This window comes from Amphiura filiformis, chromosome 16 (assembly GCF_039555335.1).
Source record: "Amphiura filiformis chromosome 16, Afil_fr2py, whole genome shotgun sequence".
Lineage (NCBI taxonomy): Eukaryota > Metazoa > Echinodermata > Ophiuroidea > Amphilepidida > Amphiuridae > Amphiura > Amphiura filiformis.
This window is the reverse complement of record NC_092643.1, coordinates 15,016,054-15,033,766: the sequence shown is the minus strand read 5'-3', so window position 1 is coordinate 15,033,766 and position 17,713 is coordinate 15,016,054. Positions and strand designations below refer to the sequence as shown.

The 17,713-nt window shown below is 37.0% G+C and overlaps 1 protein-coding gene across 22 annotated transcripts in view; it reads left to right on the top strand.

Moving 5' to 3' along the window:
• Positions 1 to 17,713, top strand: part of LOC140135614 (uncharacterized) — a 194,659-nt gene that overhangs the window by 128,583 nt on the left and 48,363 nt on the right. For all 22 annotated transcript variants that reach the window (XM_072157178.1, XM_072157165.1, XM_072157166.1 and 19 more), the window contains 13 exons: positions 856 to 1,113; positions 1,406 to 1,654; positions 2,456 to 2,704; positions 8,101 to 8,361; positions 9,399 to 9,647; positions 9,862 to 10,113; positions 11,218 to 11,466; positions 12,285 to 12,398; positions 13,848 to 13,970; positions 15,021 to 15,143; positions 15,704 to 15,829; positions 16,477 to 16,599; positions 17,464 to 17,589. In XM_072157178.1, the coding sequence (XP_072013279.1) occupies positions 856 to 1,113; positions 1,406 to 1,654; positions 2,456 to 2,704; positions 8,101 to 8,361; positions 9,399 to 9,647; positions 9,862 to 10,113; positions 11,218 to 11,466; positions 12,285 to 12,398; positions 13,848 to 13,970; positions 15,021 to 15,143; positions 15,704 to 15,829; positions 16,477 to 16,599; positions 17,464 to 17,589 (2,502 nt within the window). The remainder of the gene's footprint in view (positions 1 to 855; positions 1,114 to 1,405; positions 1,655 to 2,455; positions 2,705 to 8,100; positions 8,362 to 9,398; positions 9,648 to 9,861; positions 10,114 to 11,217; positions 11,467 to 12,284; positions 12,399 to 13,847; positions 13,971 to 15,020; positions 15,144 to 15,703; positions 15,830 to 16,476; positions 16,600 to 17,463; positions 17,590 to 17,713) is intronic.

Genomic DNA, 17,713 nt, shown 5'->3' with positions numbered 1-17,713 from the left:
TATGTTTTGTTTCGTTCTGATGTGCAAGTTATTTACCGATCAAGCTCCTTGTGGTCAGGTGAAAGCTTTCATTGTTGTGTCTTTACGCATTATGATGCTAAGAAGTAAACGGTTCACAGCATAACAAGTTATGTCTGCGGGTGTGGATTACGATAATTTATATAAAAGTAGTGCAGAAATGGCTGACATGGAAGCAGAGTCGCGGGTAGTGTTCGAACCAGCCTGGTGACCTCCCACATCTGAGCTTACACGGAGCGCTCTACTTGTCAGGGCTTACGCGCAAGCTACCTTTTGTGTATGCTCGCGCTATTTTCGGTTATTATTGAGTTTATTATTAGTTATTGAGTTATTATTGAGTACCTACCTTCCGCGGCATGGGATCCTTATCAATGGCTACCTGTACGGTATCTAATGTGTCTCAGGGGAACCCATGCAAAATGGTATCACTTTTGACAAATTTAGAGGATGCTAGCGGACTTGGAATTTATTTGCATGTGAAGTCAATGGGATTTTAGGGTAAATATTTGCTTTACAATTTATTCGATTTCAGGTTTATTAGTTTTGAGTTGAAGCATTTCAATAACATTGCCTCTCTTTAATTTTGTATATAAAGTAAACATAGTTCATCCCAAATCTCTGGGGATATCCGGGGGTGATGTAATAAAAATAATTTTTCCCGCTGACTTCACACTTCTCATAGCTCACAAGTCCGGTGATCAGCCTCTAAACGTTAGTCAATAGTGATACAATTTTGTATGGGATTTTTTCACTAAAGTGAACAAATGAGAGGATAGTCCGTTCAAAAGTTAAAACCTCGTTGTTCTCATATCTTGCATGCTTCTATATTTGTTGCAGTTGATCGTATGCCACCTGTATGTGAATGTGGTGACGATATTACCAGGACAATTCCACTTCCGCAAGGTGGTGTTGGTGGTACTAATATCGTGTTTCCAGAATGCACAGCAACGGATAACTCTGGAACAGTAAGCCTAGAAGACAGATCGCATACACCTGGTCAACGATTCACGACTGGAACAACTGAGGTTATGTATGAATTCTCCGATCCCTCCAACAACAGAGTCAGCTGTTCTTTCAGAATAACTGTTATTGAAGGTTTGTAGTATAGCATTTTTGAAATACAGTTTGATTTTAATTTAAACATCACATTCTAGACTTATTTTTGGACAGTGATAAATGCTTAAATGTACCTGTTACAAATACATATCACTTTTCTGATACTAATGAGATACATCTTGTACCGTTGCTCACGACTGAAGCAGGATCCAACAAGTCTAGGTTTGAGTACTAGATTAGACGTGTGTCATTAGATCAGACCTCAGCATGGATGCGTCTTGTAAAGAACGCACTAACGCGTTACACCTGTTTTAATTTCATTTAATGTCAGTTGATGAAGTTCCACCTGTTTGCGGTGTAACCCCCGATGTGACTGAGAGCATACCACTTGGTACATTCGGTACGATAGTCACCTTTAGAGAGCCAACGGCAACTGATAACTCTGGAACTGTGTCTATACGATCAAGAACTCATTCTCCAGGATCATTTTTCCAAGTTGACGAAACTGAAGTGTGCTACACTTTTGCTGATGGTAGTGGTAACACAGTCGATTGTTGTTTCTTTGTGCGAATCGTTGAAGGTGAGACATAGAGGGGGCATTGGGGTGGGGGAACAGCAATTACAGCATATTGAAATTGGGATGGGGGCCGGGCAAAACCGCCACTGTTTTGTCATCAATTCGGTGGTCTGTTGTCAATTTTTATACAGATTGTGTGTTTTAGATTCGTGGTTTTTAATGGGGATCACGGTATTTTACTTAATATTCACTGCTCATCAGGGAAATGGTGCAAACTATTTTTTCGAGATGATTTGGATATGCCTAAATAGTAACTTCCCGAATAAAGAACCGTTAATAATTGTTTTATATATGACACCAAACATGCCAAGAAACTACAAGCAAGTGATATCTGCTAATTAGTGCAAGCAGTGTTACCGAAGTCATGGTATCGACGATGTGTTATAAAAATGACTATTGCCCTATAGTGACGTCATCACATGGATGGGTGGTCAAGTGTCAGCAGATTGTCATAGATGGCGGGCTTAAATCTAGAATCCGTAGGCTTTTGAATCTTGATCTCTTTTTATAGCAAGTTTGTCCCTGAACGTGGCGGTATAACCGGGCGCCTTATTGTTAATTTTGCACCTTCAAACATACAAACCATTTCAAAAGTTAGGTCTTTATAGTAGGAAACTTTCTTTCCCGAAGGCACCATGTCAACAATGCCTAGAAAAGTTGTTTTTTTGCCTTGTAAAAATACGTAATTGTTCGCCATTTTCTGCTATTCCTTTTCTCCGATCGGCACCAGATAAATCGGCCTTCCTTTTACGCGCTATTAACAATTATTAACCAATCAAGGATCGTATTAAAATTGTCTTTCAGTTGATGAAGTACCACCTGTACCGTCGTGTCCACGTGATATTACACGTACCATTGACATTAATCTTGGAGGAACACAAGTGACATTCCAAGATGCAACAGCAACTGATAATTCAGGCACAGCTATACTTGTCACTCAGACTCATAGATCGGGACAATTCTTCATTGTCGGTACGACTGATGTGACTTACACCTTCCGCGATCCTTCAAATAACCAGGAGAGCTGCACCTTCACTATTACTGTAATTGAAGGTAAGACAATTGGGCCTTTCGCCTTGTGTAGCTCGGAAGCGAAAGTGTTGCATTACTGCCTACTGTGGGAAGACTTTGTCAAAATGTTACAGTTGAATTCTTACCTCCGGAAAGGTTTTGTTCTTACAAAATATGATATGCTACAAATATAAAATAATATTTTTAAAATCATTATTCCTAAGGCAATAGAAACAAATTAGTTCGATCTTTCGATCGACCTTCGATGCTTCGTGGATCCTTATTATTTATGAAATCAATTAATTAACTATCGTTAATTGTAATAGCTTATGATTTATTTCCTGTATTGAGATTTACCTATATATATTTCGCATTAATTCTGATTAATTAGTTGTTAGTTCATTAATAACAAGCATCGAAGCAACAGCGACAGTAGATCCAAAGATCGGACCAATTTGGTTATGCTGCCTAATATGTCGGCATTCAGTTGTATCAGCTGCAGGGGGAGCTACAGGGGGAGCGAGTTGGCGCAGCGGTAGTTTCCTCGCCTTTCACCACCGAGGTCCCGGGTTCAAGCCCCGGCGCAGCCCAAGGACTCATGTGCACTTGGTTTATCCCGATTCCATGCTCGCTCTCGCAGGTTTTCTCCGGGATCTCCGGTTTCCTCCTGTATCGCAAAAATCGGTGATTAGTTGTTTGGTTATCAAAAACTTCCTTCACCCAATGGAATTTGGGGAGCTGCACAGATAATGGTGGATGTTACAATCTAAATGCGGATAGGTGTGCATCGTTCGGCAGCAACTGGCCTAGTTGATGCGATCTGATTGTGATGATTCACCATTGCAGCGAAATTACAGCGCTTTGAGTCCTCTAAGATCTGGAGAAAGGCGCTTTATAAATCCAAAATTTATTTATTTATTTATTTATTTATTTATTTATTATCAAAACTGCCCCACAATGCATTCAACTTCTGAATAAGCCCAATCGCTATTGTAACTTCCGGTTTTTTAGGACACTTTGACCTCTGACATATCGGGAAAATTGCTGTAATTATTATTACTTTATTTATTATTGTCATAATGTTAATATTAAAAATATTTAAATAATTAATTCATTCAATAATAATGTTTTCTGGATTTGTTTTTATTCTAGTAACACGTTTCAATTATATTTTATACGCACAAAACCCCAATTTTTCTGAATTTTCCCGAAAGGTCAAAGGACAAAGTGTCCCAAAACTCCAAAAACTGTCCCACAATGCATTGCAAACTTCCAATGCCGATTGGGCTTCTTGATGCTGACCTAATATCGTTATGATTTTAGCAGAATATCCAGTAGTTAGCTTTTTGACTCTGTGGTAAAAGACCTATTCAGTGATATGCTAGCTAGTTTTGTGCTGCTGAGACTTACCAAACTATAAGAGAGTATGGCATAAAGCCGACGGTTTGTATGATATCAATTGAAGACCTGAGCGCAACAAGACCGTAAGTCCACTTGGCCCCTCAATATGTATACACTAAAGTTACGTATAGTTTTTAGGGTTTTGTAATGTTTAATACATGTTCCAGGTTGAAAACATCATGAAAGGTTGTGAAAGATTTGTTTTGGCCCCTGAACATGTATAAAACATTACCAAACTATACAAAACTATACACAACTTTAGTGTATACATGTTCGGGGGCCAAGTGGACTTACGGTCTTCTTGGGCTCAGGTCTTCAATTGATGAATAGATTTATTGGATATATTTATAATTGAAGACCGAATTAAAAGAGTCTAGTTTGCGTATGATGTCCTGTCAACCAGACCAAAAATGCTGTACTGCGCAGGTCAGCAACCATTCACGTCGCGCCTTTGCTCTGATGTCAGACTCAAACTAGTCTTTTAATTCGGTCTTCAATTTATTATAAACTTGTTTCTCTTTTCCGACATACAGTAATCATTCTTTTGTTGTTGCGAATGTGCTCCTTCGATCTTTGTGCATATATATATTTTCATCTAAAGATGTACTTTTTTTGTAAAAAATCCTTTAGTTGATGATGAACCACCTACTGTAGTTTTCTGTCCGCAAGACATCTTTCGTACCATTTCCATTGGCACCGGTGGAATTGTGATTACGTGGTCTGATCCAGTAGCTTTCGATAACTCACAGCAAGTCATTCTTCAATCTAGTTCGCACCTCTCTGGCGATTTTTTTGTACCAGGCGAAGTAGAGGTCGTTTATATTTTCGCTGATCCAGCCAACAACACAGCCACTTGCATATTTACTGTTACCATTGATGTTTTAATCAAAAGTTTATATCAAATTTGGTTTGAGAATACATATTTTGAGGTCATAACGTATGTCCAATTTGTACTGTCAGCCAGTATATTCTTTTACGTATTTGGATTTATGTTCAATTCACGCCACGAAATGTTCACTTTTTGGTATCACAATTAAGGAGAAACATTTTTATCTTGTTTTTATTTGTGCTTTAAGATGCACCTCCAATTTAATTCCATAATTGTCAATTTTCATAATAAATGATAATAATATCAAATTGTTATATGAAGGGGATGGTCGAATGGTCAATAAGACAATCATTGAACACCAAAGTTCATGTTCTTTCCAACAGTATCGATCAAGAGGAAAATGAAATGCATTCAAGTAACCTACCAAAACTTCAATATATGTATCTCATGTAATTTGAAGACTGATATATCACCATATCATTTAAGATTTAAACACCAGTTATATTTGCTTAAGAAGTTACCTCTTCAGAACGTTGTTTGAGCAGGAATGTAGCTTGCAATACCGTCATGGCGCATTCATTCAGTATTGTGTTTACAATTCTCTGGTCGGGTGGTCAAGTGTCAGCAGATCGCCGTAGATTCCGGGCTTATCCAGCATCCGTATTTAGGGTAGGTTATTGTATCTTGATATCTATGGCTTCCTTGATCTTCCTGTTTCAAAAATGATCTTCCCTGCTTATGATTTCCACATTGTTCACAAAAATGTCATATTATGTGAACAAATGGGCTGTCAGTGATTTTGATGTGTTCTTTGAACATGTTGAATCTGGAGCTACGATCTCTACTTGTCTCGTCAACATAAGTGTTCGCACATTCGGGACAACTGATTTTGAAAACAACGCAACATTTGAATATATGAATACAAAACCCACCCAAGTCCATACTTTGGTTCAAATTGAGTTAAGCATGGGGAACCTAATAGGCCTGTATATGTATGAAAGAACAACTAAAATTCATCCTCTGTGTCTATTGAGCATGTGAAAATAGTATGTATGAAAGAATCAACCCAAGTCCATGATTTGAGTCTTGTAACGCATTGATTGAAATCCAGTATGTATAAAAGTCCACTTGTAACACATTCATTGCTGGAGAGTGACTTTTGAAAAAAAGGGCTTAATCAAGGAAAGTGTGTGGTTTATATTACATGGCAGAATGCTTATCAACATTATACATAACTTTGTGCTTTATTTTGTATTATCTTACTAGTGGTAATCTCATTCCAACATTATTGTCTTTGTATATGATTCAAAAAACCACCCAAGTCCAGAATTTCAAAGTCCCTGAAATGCTAATCGTCAGACCTAATACAGTTTAACCCACGTAAAACTTACCATATTGACCAGGTAAATCTAACTGAAGGAATTAAAATGATACACAGGTTTTTTTTCTCAAAATCACTTCCCATGGACTTGGGTGGGTTTTGAATTCATGTATTCATTTGCATGATTCGGGAGTATTGCCCTTGAACTAAGATGGAACTGATGGAATTAACTGATTTGTGATAAGCATTGACCTCGTGATCACGGAAGGATATTGTTAGTCAGACAGTCCTCTGATGTGTGGTAGCAGGGTGCTGATCTTTCTCAACTGTGGTATGTTTGCAATATTCGTCTTCTTGGAGTTTTTTTTAACATTCAGGTCTTATATCTGTTTGCATTCTGCACAGATTTGACACGACACATTTCTTGATGATTATGCTCCTTTGTGTTAATCAGTTTGTTCACTCGGTTTAGAAGCGATAAAACTACTGACCATTTGTGCTAATAGATGGTGGTTAGAGTCAAAAAGTGCACAGACTTTCTATATATTTTGACTTTCGTGGGAGCGATTGCCGAATAGGGTGCAACTCTACTAGTCTTATTACAAGACTGCCCTACCCTAACCCTAAACCCTAACCCTAAACTCCATAAACGAGGACTTGACTCAAGTCTAGCAAGTTGCACCCTGCAGTTGTCCAGGAATGGTGGTCAAGTATGCAGAGGATAGTAAACACAGTGCTGGCTGGAGACACCTTCATGGTGTCATAAAATACGTAGTATACGTTGCTGCTCGAATGAGACTTTGAAAAGGTAACTTCCTAAGCAAATGTCAAAATATCCAATCAGTCTACATGCTTCTGCAATTATTCTATTATTCATATCATTATTTTATTCTCATCATTTGATATCTTCATTAGTTTACTAGTATACTTCATTTAAAACTCACCATTCCCAGTGGCGGCACCAGAATGTTTTTCGGAAAGCTTCCGGAGGGAGGGGGGTAGAGGGTATCATTTTTTATGAAGGGGTAGGGATGAGAGCCAAATTTTGAAGGAATGTTCTCCCCCATGGCGCCGCCACTGATTATCACCCATTCATCACTGTAAAGTAGGTAGGTAAGTTTAGTCGGTTCATCGGTGAAACAGCATCAAAAACGTAACACACCCTTCCTGCTTTAATATAGTAGCTTGCATCGACTGTACTGGGCTGTAGGCATAGTCATTTTTATTCACTCCATATCACGATATTGACCAATTTGAAACTCTTCGCCATCTACATATATATAGCTAGTCTAATTTTCTGTGGCAACTGTTTGTACATTTTGATGACATTTAAAATGCTAACTCTTCCAACTTCATAATTATTTAACATGGACGCAATAGCATCCGATTTTAGGTGGAATCACTTCGTTATCAGTGATATTTTACTTCTAATAAATAAATCAGGCCTATATGATTTATATAGCAAGACGTAAGACGTAAACATTAATGTATGCAAGGAAACACATCACAAAATGGCAAATAATATTTCAGCATCCTGGTGTAATATATCTTCATCATAAATATTTAGTTTGTTAACTTATCATTTCATATTATTGATTCTTTGTACCCATAGACTTAACCTGGTGCTCATAGTATCATCATGACGGAGACGCTACATTCTGTTCCATTTAATTACATTTCCGAAAAAATAATGTTCATTTTACTCTCCTTTCACAGAACACATATCACATTGCGGTAGATTCAGCATATCATTAACCTCTCAAAATATTGGGAGTCTTATTATTATGCACATCGTCCTACATTCCATTTTACCAAAAGAAACACATCATGGAAAAAGATAATCACATTCTGTTTTCATTCATTACTTATTTTATCTTATACATGTAGTTGATACCGAGCCACCAGTGCCTCAGTGTCCAGATGATCAGGAAATTAGCATCCCTCTAGCCTCACCACCAGGATCAGGAAGAACCACTGTTACCTGGATCCAGCCAACTGCCACAGACAACTCTGGACAATTTACTATTTCATCTAATACACATACATCCGGAGATCTCTTTAATACTGGATCAACTGTAGTGACATACGTATTTACAGACGCATCTGATAACCGAGCTACATGTAGTTGGACTGTTACCGTAATAGAGGGTAAGTGGAATGGGACGGTCCGCTAGTCCGAAAAATAAAAAGGGTCGTTAGTCGAATGGTTTGCTACAGTCAGTCTACTCTGAAGTACAAAGTACCGACGCGGACGCACACATTGTGCCGACTTTGAAGGCACGCATACTTGCAGCAGAGACGCAGCACTGTTTACTCGCTGTATACGCGCGAGTTGTCACTTTGTACTTCAGAGTGGACAAACTGTAGCACACTAACCCTAAACTACTCCTGACTCTAACCATGACCCTATAACCATAACCCTAACCCTAACCCTTAACCTAAAACCTAACCCCAACTAGCAGCCTATTTTTATTTTTCGGACTAGCGAACCATTTTTTCAAACAAACTAGCTGGTTTACTTGTTTATAAATTTTAGTATCGATGACTTGTCATTATTGGCCGATTAGGCGACGAAAAAAGAACCCCCTGTTGTACGGGCCCGACCGAGCCAGATTTGGAACAAATTGGGAAAAAAGTTTCCTGTGCAAATGAATACCGACCCAAGTTTCGACAATTTTTCGGATTTTTTTTTTTTTTTTGTATTTTCCCAATTTGCAAATATTTACAGATTTTGGTGATATTTTTGGGTCATTTAAAACAAAAAAGCCCGTCCGACCGACCCTACTTGAAAGGTCCGTCCGCCCGTAGAACAGAGGTTTTTTTCGCCGACGACGTAAATGTGAATTTTGTACTTCTTAGAATATTGTACTATGGAATTCTGTTATCATAACGCGGAGTATTTATTGTACATGTAATGATGGGCAATATAATTGTCCTCTATTCCGTAAGGGGTAGTCATGGCTACCGAAGGTTGTGGACAGGGATTGTAGGATTATGCACGGGGACGCACTATAGTTATTATATACATATTCATATCAATATTTTGACACACATTTTGGCCGATACTTATAGAATACAGTGATTGAATAACAATGTTGCTGTTGACAATGAAACGCATTATAATATTAATTAATAACCAACAACGGATGCTTGTAATAATAATAATTAATATCCTTAATTTGCAGTGGACAGCACGCCGCCAGTGTGTACTTGTGGCAATGACGTTTCACAGACCACTCCACTCGGCACAGGAGGTTCAAATGTAGTCTTTCAAGATTGTACTGCGACTGATAACTCACAGGTCGCCACTAGGACATCCCGATCCCATTCTCCGGGAGCTTTCTTCACCTCTGGACGCACTGATGTTGTTTATGTGTTTTCAGATCCGTCAGGCAACACTGTCTCTTGCGGTTTTGCTGTCACTGTAACAGAAAGTATGTATGGCTGATGTTTAGCTTGTTTCTTAATATCGAAATAGGTACTTTGAAAGAAAAAAAAACATCTACACACATTTTATTAGCCAAATAATAAAATTGTTTTCTTTCTCTCCTGTTTCTTTCATTTATTCTCTCTTTTGTCGTTTTTCTTTCACTTTCTCATTATTTTATTCATTCGTTCTTTCTTTTAAAATCATCTTTAAAATAAAAGTTGATGAGATACCACCACAGGTCATAGGCTGCCCTCCAGATATCGAAGATACCGTTGATTTGGGTCAGGTCGGTAAGACAGTATCATGGACCGAACCTAGTAGTCGCGACAACTCTGGCACTTCGTCTATGACTAGTAGAAGTCACAGACCAGGAGCTTTCTTTACCATTGGAGTAACAGAAGTGACCTACGTGTTTAGTGATCCATCTGGCAACACTGCTGACTGCTCATTCACAATCACAATCATAGAAAGTAAGTTATTTCGTCATGCGTGCATGAAGGTCGTAACTGACATTTTTGGCCAAATTTAGTTATTAATAAATTGTGAAAATATAGAAAAATGGACACATTGTGAGATAATTTAGTCTTAAAAGCAAATAATACACTTTTGATCCGAAGCCCCCCCCCCCCCAATAAAAATTTCCCATGTCCCATGTGAATTTGAAATCTAATGCGGTATTAGATTATTTTACCTTTTTATAAATTAAACAACGCCAATTTTGGGTATTTTATAATATCCCAATACAATTTCGGAGTTGTGATGCGATTAGAAACAAATTGAAATTGAACATTGATTTTACAGCCGATTTTCAGTCAATTTCGTTAAAATGTAAAAAACAACAAAAAACAAAACAAAATAAAGTTCAACTTCTGCAATTTATCTCGAGCAAACTCACAGCATAAATCAAATGCACGCGGTGATCATGAGACAGATCTGGTTTTTCCTAAACAAATTGCATAAAAAAATATAAAAATACTTCTGTAAAAAAAAAATGCAGATACGATCTTCTGGCACTCACATACACGACGAATTGTCTTTATATGCTATTTGGCAATCGTCTGACTTCCATCTTTGTAACTTATCAGGGATCAGAATGTATATCAGCCAACATGTACTGCTGCTTTTCGAGCCCTCGTAATTCTGGACCAATTATGGCAATACACTTCTATTTGGAATTTCCCTTCCATCGGATTCAGATTCATGCCACGGCTAATGATTGTTCGAGCTCACAATCATATTACCCTTCTTCACGACTTTCATAAGCTTAAAGTTTGAAGTCGTATCAAGTTCTAAAGTTCTACAAATGTATTACTGTATGTGTACCTACCTGCACACCTCACAGAACTCATCCAACAGTAATATATCAGTTCTATTGTATGATGGACATTTAATGTTTCCATTTCAAATCATAATACATTGTACTCTTTATTGATATATCGTCACATCTGTGTAATGATTCAACACTTGCAGCTGAATATTTGGAAATGAATGCACAATATATACGGCTTCTATATAGTATCTCTAAAGAATTTTAACATGATATTAAAATCGAATCATTTTGTTGTAATCCTTAGTTGATAATGAGCCTCCCATAGTCAGGTGTCCTGCACCTGTTCAACTGACGATTCTTACCGGTCTGGGAGGTGCTGTCATAGAATGGGACGAGGCAACAGCTACGGACAATTCCGGAACAGCAACATTGGTATCACGATCACACACTCCTGGCTCATTCTTCTCTATTGGCGAGACAAGTGTTACATACACGTTTACGGATCCATCGGGTAACCGTGGAACGTGTTCGTTTACTGTGTCTATAATAGAGGGTACGTATTGCAAGGTAGTAATGGTAGGGTGGATTCCTGCAGATGTGTCAATAATTGGAGTGTTGCACCCAGTGTTTGATGTACCAATGGCTGACAATTACAAATTAATAAGTGATAACATCCAAACTTATAGGCATAAAACATATTGTTTGATTGGCTTAGCATGCCAAACAATAAAGGCTTGGCCCGAACATGCCGAATCAGTGTGCTGGATTTTCAAAATAATACTTAAATAATTATATTGATTCTTGTTATATTTGAAAAAAAACCCGTTCTGGTCGAGGACAATTTTTTCTAGGAAAGGTGTTTATGGATAATCGGTTGTTAACGCCTAACACCTGAGAGCGACAGAACCAACGTGAACTTAAAATTAACATTGTATCAAGGCTCTTCAATGCTCTATTTGATTTAAAGTGACATTTAAATGTAAATTATCACGCATATATAGAAATAATCTACCGTAAACCTCGTCTACAAGCATATAGGCCCTAGTGTGTTTTTGATGAAAGCTAAATTAAAACGAGACAGCTTTAAATATGCCAATACAATAGATTGGTCTTACAATAGTACTTGTTTGTATATGTTTGTATCGATAATTAATTTGCTCAAACTCCATAATATTATAATTTTGTCGATGTATAGCGTCTGGATTAGTTTAGCTTTTATCATAAGCACTCTATATGCTTATAGACGAGGTTTTACGATATATTATTTAAATTCATGTCTGACTTATGGCTATGTATTATATCAGAGTAGCAATAGAATCTCGAAATGTTTTGTTCTTAATATAATATTTGTGTTATTCTTTTCCAATGCAGAAAACCCTTGCTTACCTCAACCATGTCTTAATGGCGGTGTCTGTGTTATTGAAACAACTTCTACATACACGTGTCTTTGTCCGGACTGCTACAGTGGCGATATCTGTCAAGATGGTAAGCTCGTGATAAAATGACTGCTTTACGTTTAGTATTAAATTATAGAGGGGAAATTGCTAAGATGATCTCCATTTAGCGGTTGTACATGATACCATTTGACACTACGAATCCACTAATGCATACAACTTAAACGTCTGACTAAGAGCAAAGTGTCTGAATAAGGAATCGATGATGAATGGAGCATTAACCTTTTGTCCTCTCTTAATTCAGACACTTATTCAGACCCTTTTTTATAAATAGGATTAAAGATTTTAAATCTCTTGTAACCACTTAAAAACCTTTGTTACACACTTGTAGGCAATCAACTGTCATATTGTTCACGTTTAGTATTATAGAGGGGAAATTGTTAAGATTATCTCCATACAACAAGTAACTCCAAACATCTGACTAAGAGCAAAGTGTCTGAATAAGGAATCGATGATGAATGGGCATTAGCCTTTTGTGCTCTCTTAATGCAGACCCTTATTCACGCACTTTTTTAATAGGATTAAAGATTTTAAACCACTTGAAAACCTTTGTTACACACTTGTAGGCAATCAACTGTCTACTAAATAAGTGTCTTCAGTCGTGTTCACACATTCGGATATAAGTGAGTTATTACCGGTAATAAGCGACTTATAACCGGTATTAGTGACTTATTACCGGTATTAAGTGACTAAAATCCGACTGTGTGAACACGACTTTAATAAGAGTCTGAATAAGGGTCTGGATTGATAGGAAGACAAAGGCTAATGCCCCATTCATTTTGGATTCCTTATTCAGACACTTTGCCTTTATTTAGACGTTTGGAGTTAAAAGGATTTTAATACCAGTAGGTATAAAATGTAAAATAAGTTTAACTGTGATATTTGAATTCCTCGGCAAGCCAATCTCAAGACAACCACAACAATGTTCTGTGAGGTCATGACTATTAACATAGTTCGACCAATTCACAGCTAACTACATTAACTGATCTTAATGAATCTATTGTAAGTGGATATATCATGCCATTACTGAAACTTTCTCATTTCCCTTGGGAATTGAGTGTCAGCAATTCTAGGTGTTAGTGCAGAGTATTCCATCAACAAATAAAGTAATGTAATGACTTGGGAATCCCACAGTCAGAATGTCACCAGTTTTTCTGTCCGTATATGACACTAGCTGTAATCAGTATTACCATGAATATGAAGAAATAATGTGATATTATGCAAATCACTATTCATAATGTCAACGTGTAACTTTAATTGTCAGAATGCAAAGTTATAATATTCGCTCTTATCATAAAATGAGTGCTAGTGGTGGTATCTGCCAAGACCCTTTTCAAGTTTTTCCATTTACCCGGAGTACCTTGTTATGAGTACATCTTTAATCTAGTCAAATGGTACTTTTGCAGTTTCGATCCTTAACTAGCTTTCCAAAATACTCGTGCAACGGCTTGAATTTATTTCGTATTTATTTTGTCACCAGGTGCTGATGCTTGTACCAACCATGGATGCTCAAATGGAGCAGTCTGTGAATCATTCCCTAATTCATGTACAGAATATACCTGCCAATGTACGGATTGCTTTAGCGGAAGGTTCTGTACAGAACGTGAGTACTTTTGTTTGATATTACAAGCAGTTCTTTGAGGTAATTCACAAAGTTTTCAATTTATGGGTATATCAGATGGGGCTATCAAGAATGCGCTTCAAGAACCAACAGTAACAATGGGCTATTCCAGTTGAAATCCGCACTACCCCTGTTGAAGATTTTGGAAATATCTTCCACAGGGAGAGTATGTTTTTCAAATGTAATATTGGTCAGTGTTAAACCTTTTGAAACCCATATTCCCCCTGTATTATAGCTTTACCTATATCTTCCACAAATGGAGTGAGTATTTCAAATGGAAGTTACCCAAATGTGTATTATATTTGAAACTCATACTTTCTCTGTGGAAGACTTTAGCTAAATCTTCCATAGGGTATTGTGGATTTTAAATGGAATAGCCCATCACACGAGTATATCCACCTTTTTGCATCTGATATTATTAGCTCGGTGCTTAAAAGAAACGATTGAGTGATTTTTCTAAAAACGTCATGAAACTGCCATATTATTATCACCTTATACACAACAGACTATAAAACAAGACAAAAAAATCATCTAGATTTTAATATAGGATTTCAATTAGTCTAGTAAATTTGAACATTAATCTATGGCACTCGGGAAAGATGTGGTGTACCTTGGCTAAAATAGGTTATCTAGTTATATCTAGTGAAAGAGTGAAAGAAAACCCTTGTCTCTGACAACGTTTTCATTAAAATTTTAATTGAAGTGCATTCATTTTTTAATGTTTTTCTTCTGGTTCTTCTTAAAGCATACTTTTTGGCATATTTTTGTAATGTTTACATATGTTCCACTTACACATGAAATATCTCTATAAAATGGAATCAGCCACATTTATAGGTCAACAGAGCAATTTTGACAAAAAGTCATATTGTGACTTTAGGTCCCCCCCACATAACTCCCCACCTTGTCATTTCAGCTTAAAATGGACAGAAACCTGGCTGTTATTACTAATATTATTTCAGCATTTTGAGTAAAGAAGTTTGACATAAATTGTACATTATTCAAATGCCAACATTTGAATTACTTATACCATAGGCGCTGATCCATGTGAGAATCACCAATGTCAAAACGGTGCTCAGTGTGTATCGGATCCAAGTGACTGCACAGAATACCAATGTATCTGCCCATCATGCTACTCTGGCCAATTCTGTCAGAATGGTAAGTTTCTTCGTTTGTATGTGTTTTATGTTTATGTATAATGGCAACGAGCCCATAAAGGGAAAACAATCCATCCAGGTTTTTATGAAATAATTCGTCGGCTGTATCACATACTGACTTATTTGTAAAATACGCATTTCGAGAAAATCGAATTTGAAAACTTAGCGATTTTCATTTATTTAAACATTATTGTCGATTAAAACCTGCTTAAAAGTAATGCAATTAAACCATATTTTCAAAGTTATTCACTAATCACTATCAGTTCACAACTTATTCTGCAAAAAATAAATATTAAATAAAATACGTCACTATGTGAAAAGGACTAATGACAATTTCGCTGTTCAAATGACAAATACGTCCTGCAAATACTATGTAAAACTGTTGCGTAAATACGTCATTATGTGAAAAGGACAAAACAACAATTTTACCGTGCAATGACAAAGTCGCACAAAATAATACGTCATTATGTGAAACGGCAAATTCTTCAAATTGCAGATATGACATACTGCTACTACTACTACTACTACTACTACTAATATCCATTCTGTATTTATTTGTAGCTTTTGACGCCTGCACAAACCATCAATGTCAAAATGGTGGACAGTGTATCCGTAGAGTTAATGGAGGATGTACCGAATACACCTGTTCATGTAGTGGATGCTTCACTGGTCCTTTCTGCCAAGACAGTAAGTACAAGGGATGGATTTTGATGTATCGTTTTTGTTATGACAGCATATCACATGACATCGCGCGTTTACCTATGTTCGTTCAGTGATGTGTTTGAGGTTTGATGGGTGTATGCATCATGTGTTTGTCCTTCCGATTATAAATGTCAGAATGTATTGGAGTTTGTATAATCTTTTGCCGTTTGTTTTACTTTTTTAATCTGAAAAATATGATTTATATATATTATGTTGTGTGGCGCAGATTTCTTTTTGACATTGGGGGGATGGAGTTGGAAAAAATTCTTGAAGTATAGTCAATCCAGCACCTTTTGGCGACAAAATGAGCTTGTGGTACAAATGCGAGCGAAGTGCGCGAAAACATTGCTATTCTGAGGCTAAACTGATGAATTATGGTTTAAAAGTAGAATAAATGCGCGCGAAGCTAGCGAAAATGTGCACTTTTGGGGCTAAAATGGGCAAATATGAGGTTGATTTGGTCAGAAACCCATTATCAGGAGTCAACATTGGGGGGATGATTGTATGGACCATCCACCCTGGCAAAATATTGGGGGATTTAACCCCCCCACGACCAAACCCACCGGATCTTCGTATTCATAGGAACTACGTATTCATTCTAGCATATAATGTTTTTTGTCTGTTTCCTACAGTGCGAGATCCTTGTGAAGGAAATCCATGCCAAAATGGAGCACTCTGTTCTCCACTGAGGGACAACTGTTACTCGTACAGATGCGAATGTAACGGCTGCTTCACTGGTTACAATTGCGAAGACGGTGTGTACTGAATCTATGAAATTAAACAAACATGCTTCTTCTAATATTATTTCCTATATTAACACAGTATGACTCTCACATCCCTGACTAAAAGGAGCCGAACATGGCGTGTAGTAGAAAAACGAAGACAAATACAAAAATTGATTGAGATATTAATTTCTTGAAGTTAAAGCCATATTATAACATTTGCTGAGGAGGACGCCCTCACTGATTTTTAAAATTCATTTTTACACGATTATATTGTACTTTATTAAACCAATATACCCTGCAAAAATCAAGACTCTATGTGTTGTAGTTTTGTCAACATTCGACATTTTGAATAAAACGATGGAACCGGCGTTTTATTATTACGATGGAATTATTAGTCGAACGCATACACGATGTTCATAACACACAGTACGTACACGGCGTGCGGTACGGTGATATACACAACGAAGGGTCGTACCATAACATGACCGAAGGAGTGGTACGTATTGGCGACATATGCGCTGGTAGTAAATTCCAAAAGGGAATATATCTGACAGTAAAAACTACCATTTTATGGCAAAGAAATGCAAATCTATTTTGTGTGAAAATGTTATAATATGGCTTTAAGATCAATATGTAATGTGAAGTGATACTGCAGTTAAGTTTGGTTAAAAATGAAGGAATACAAATTATTATAAAAATGTATTTGTTGTCACCCCTTCTTATAACATAGCATATTTTTGATCTTTATAAATCTGTGGATCTGATTTCCATAATTATATACGTCAGTGTCTCGGCGATCCTGTATTCAACTTAAATATTTAAGCCAGCTCTGTAATGGTATATATTATTTAATTCTTGGACACGTTATTGAATTGTTGGTTTATGATCTTGCAGCTATTCCAAATCCATGTAACGAGAACCCATGTCAAAACGGTGGTATTTGCAATGTGATCCCTGGGGAATGTTTCGCCTATTCCTGTCGATGTCAAGCAGGTTTTGCTGGGATCAACTGTGGACAGAGTGAGTATATCAACCATTTCACGTTTACAAAATACATATCCGGTCACCTTGGTCTGGGGCGGACATTTTTAAAAATGAAATCACTTGCATTACATTCCAGATGTTAAATCTACATCATATGCAA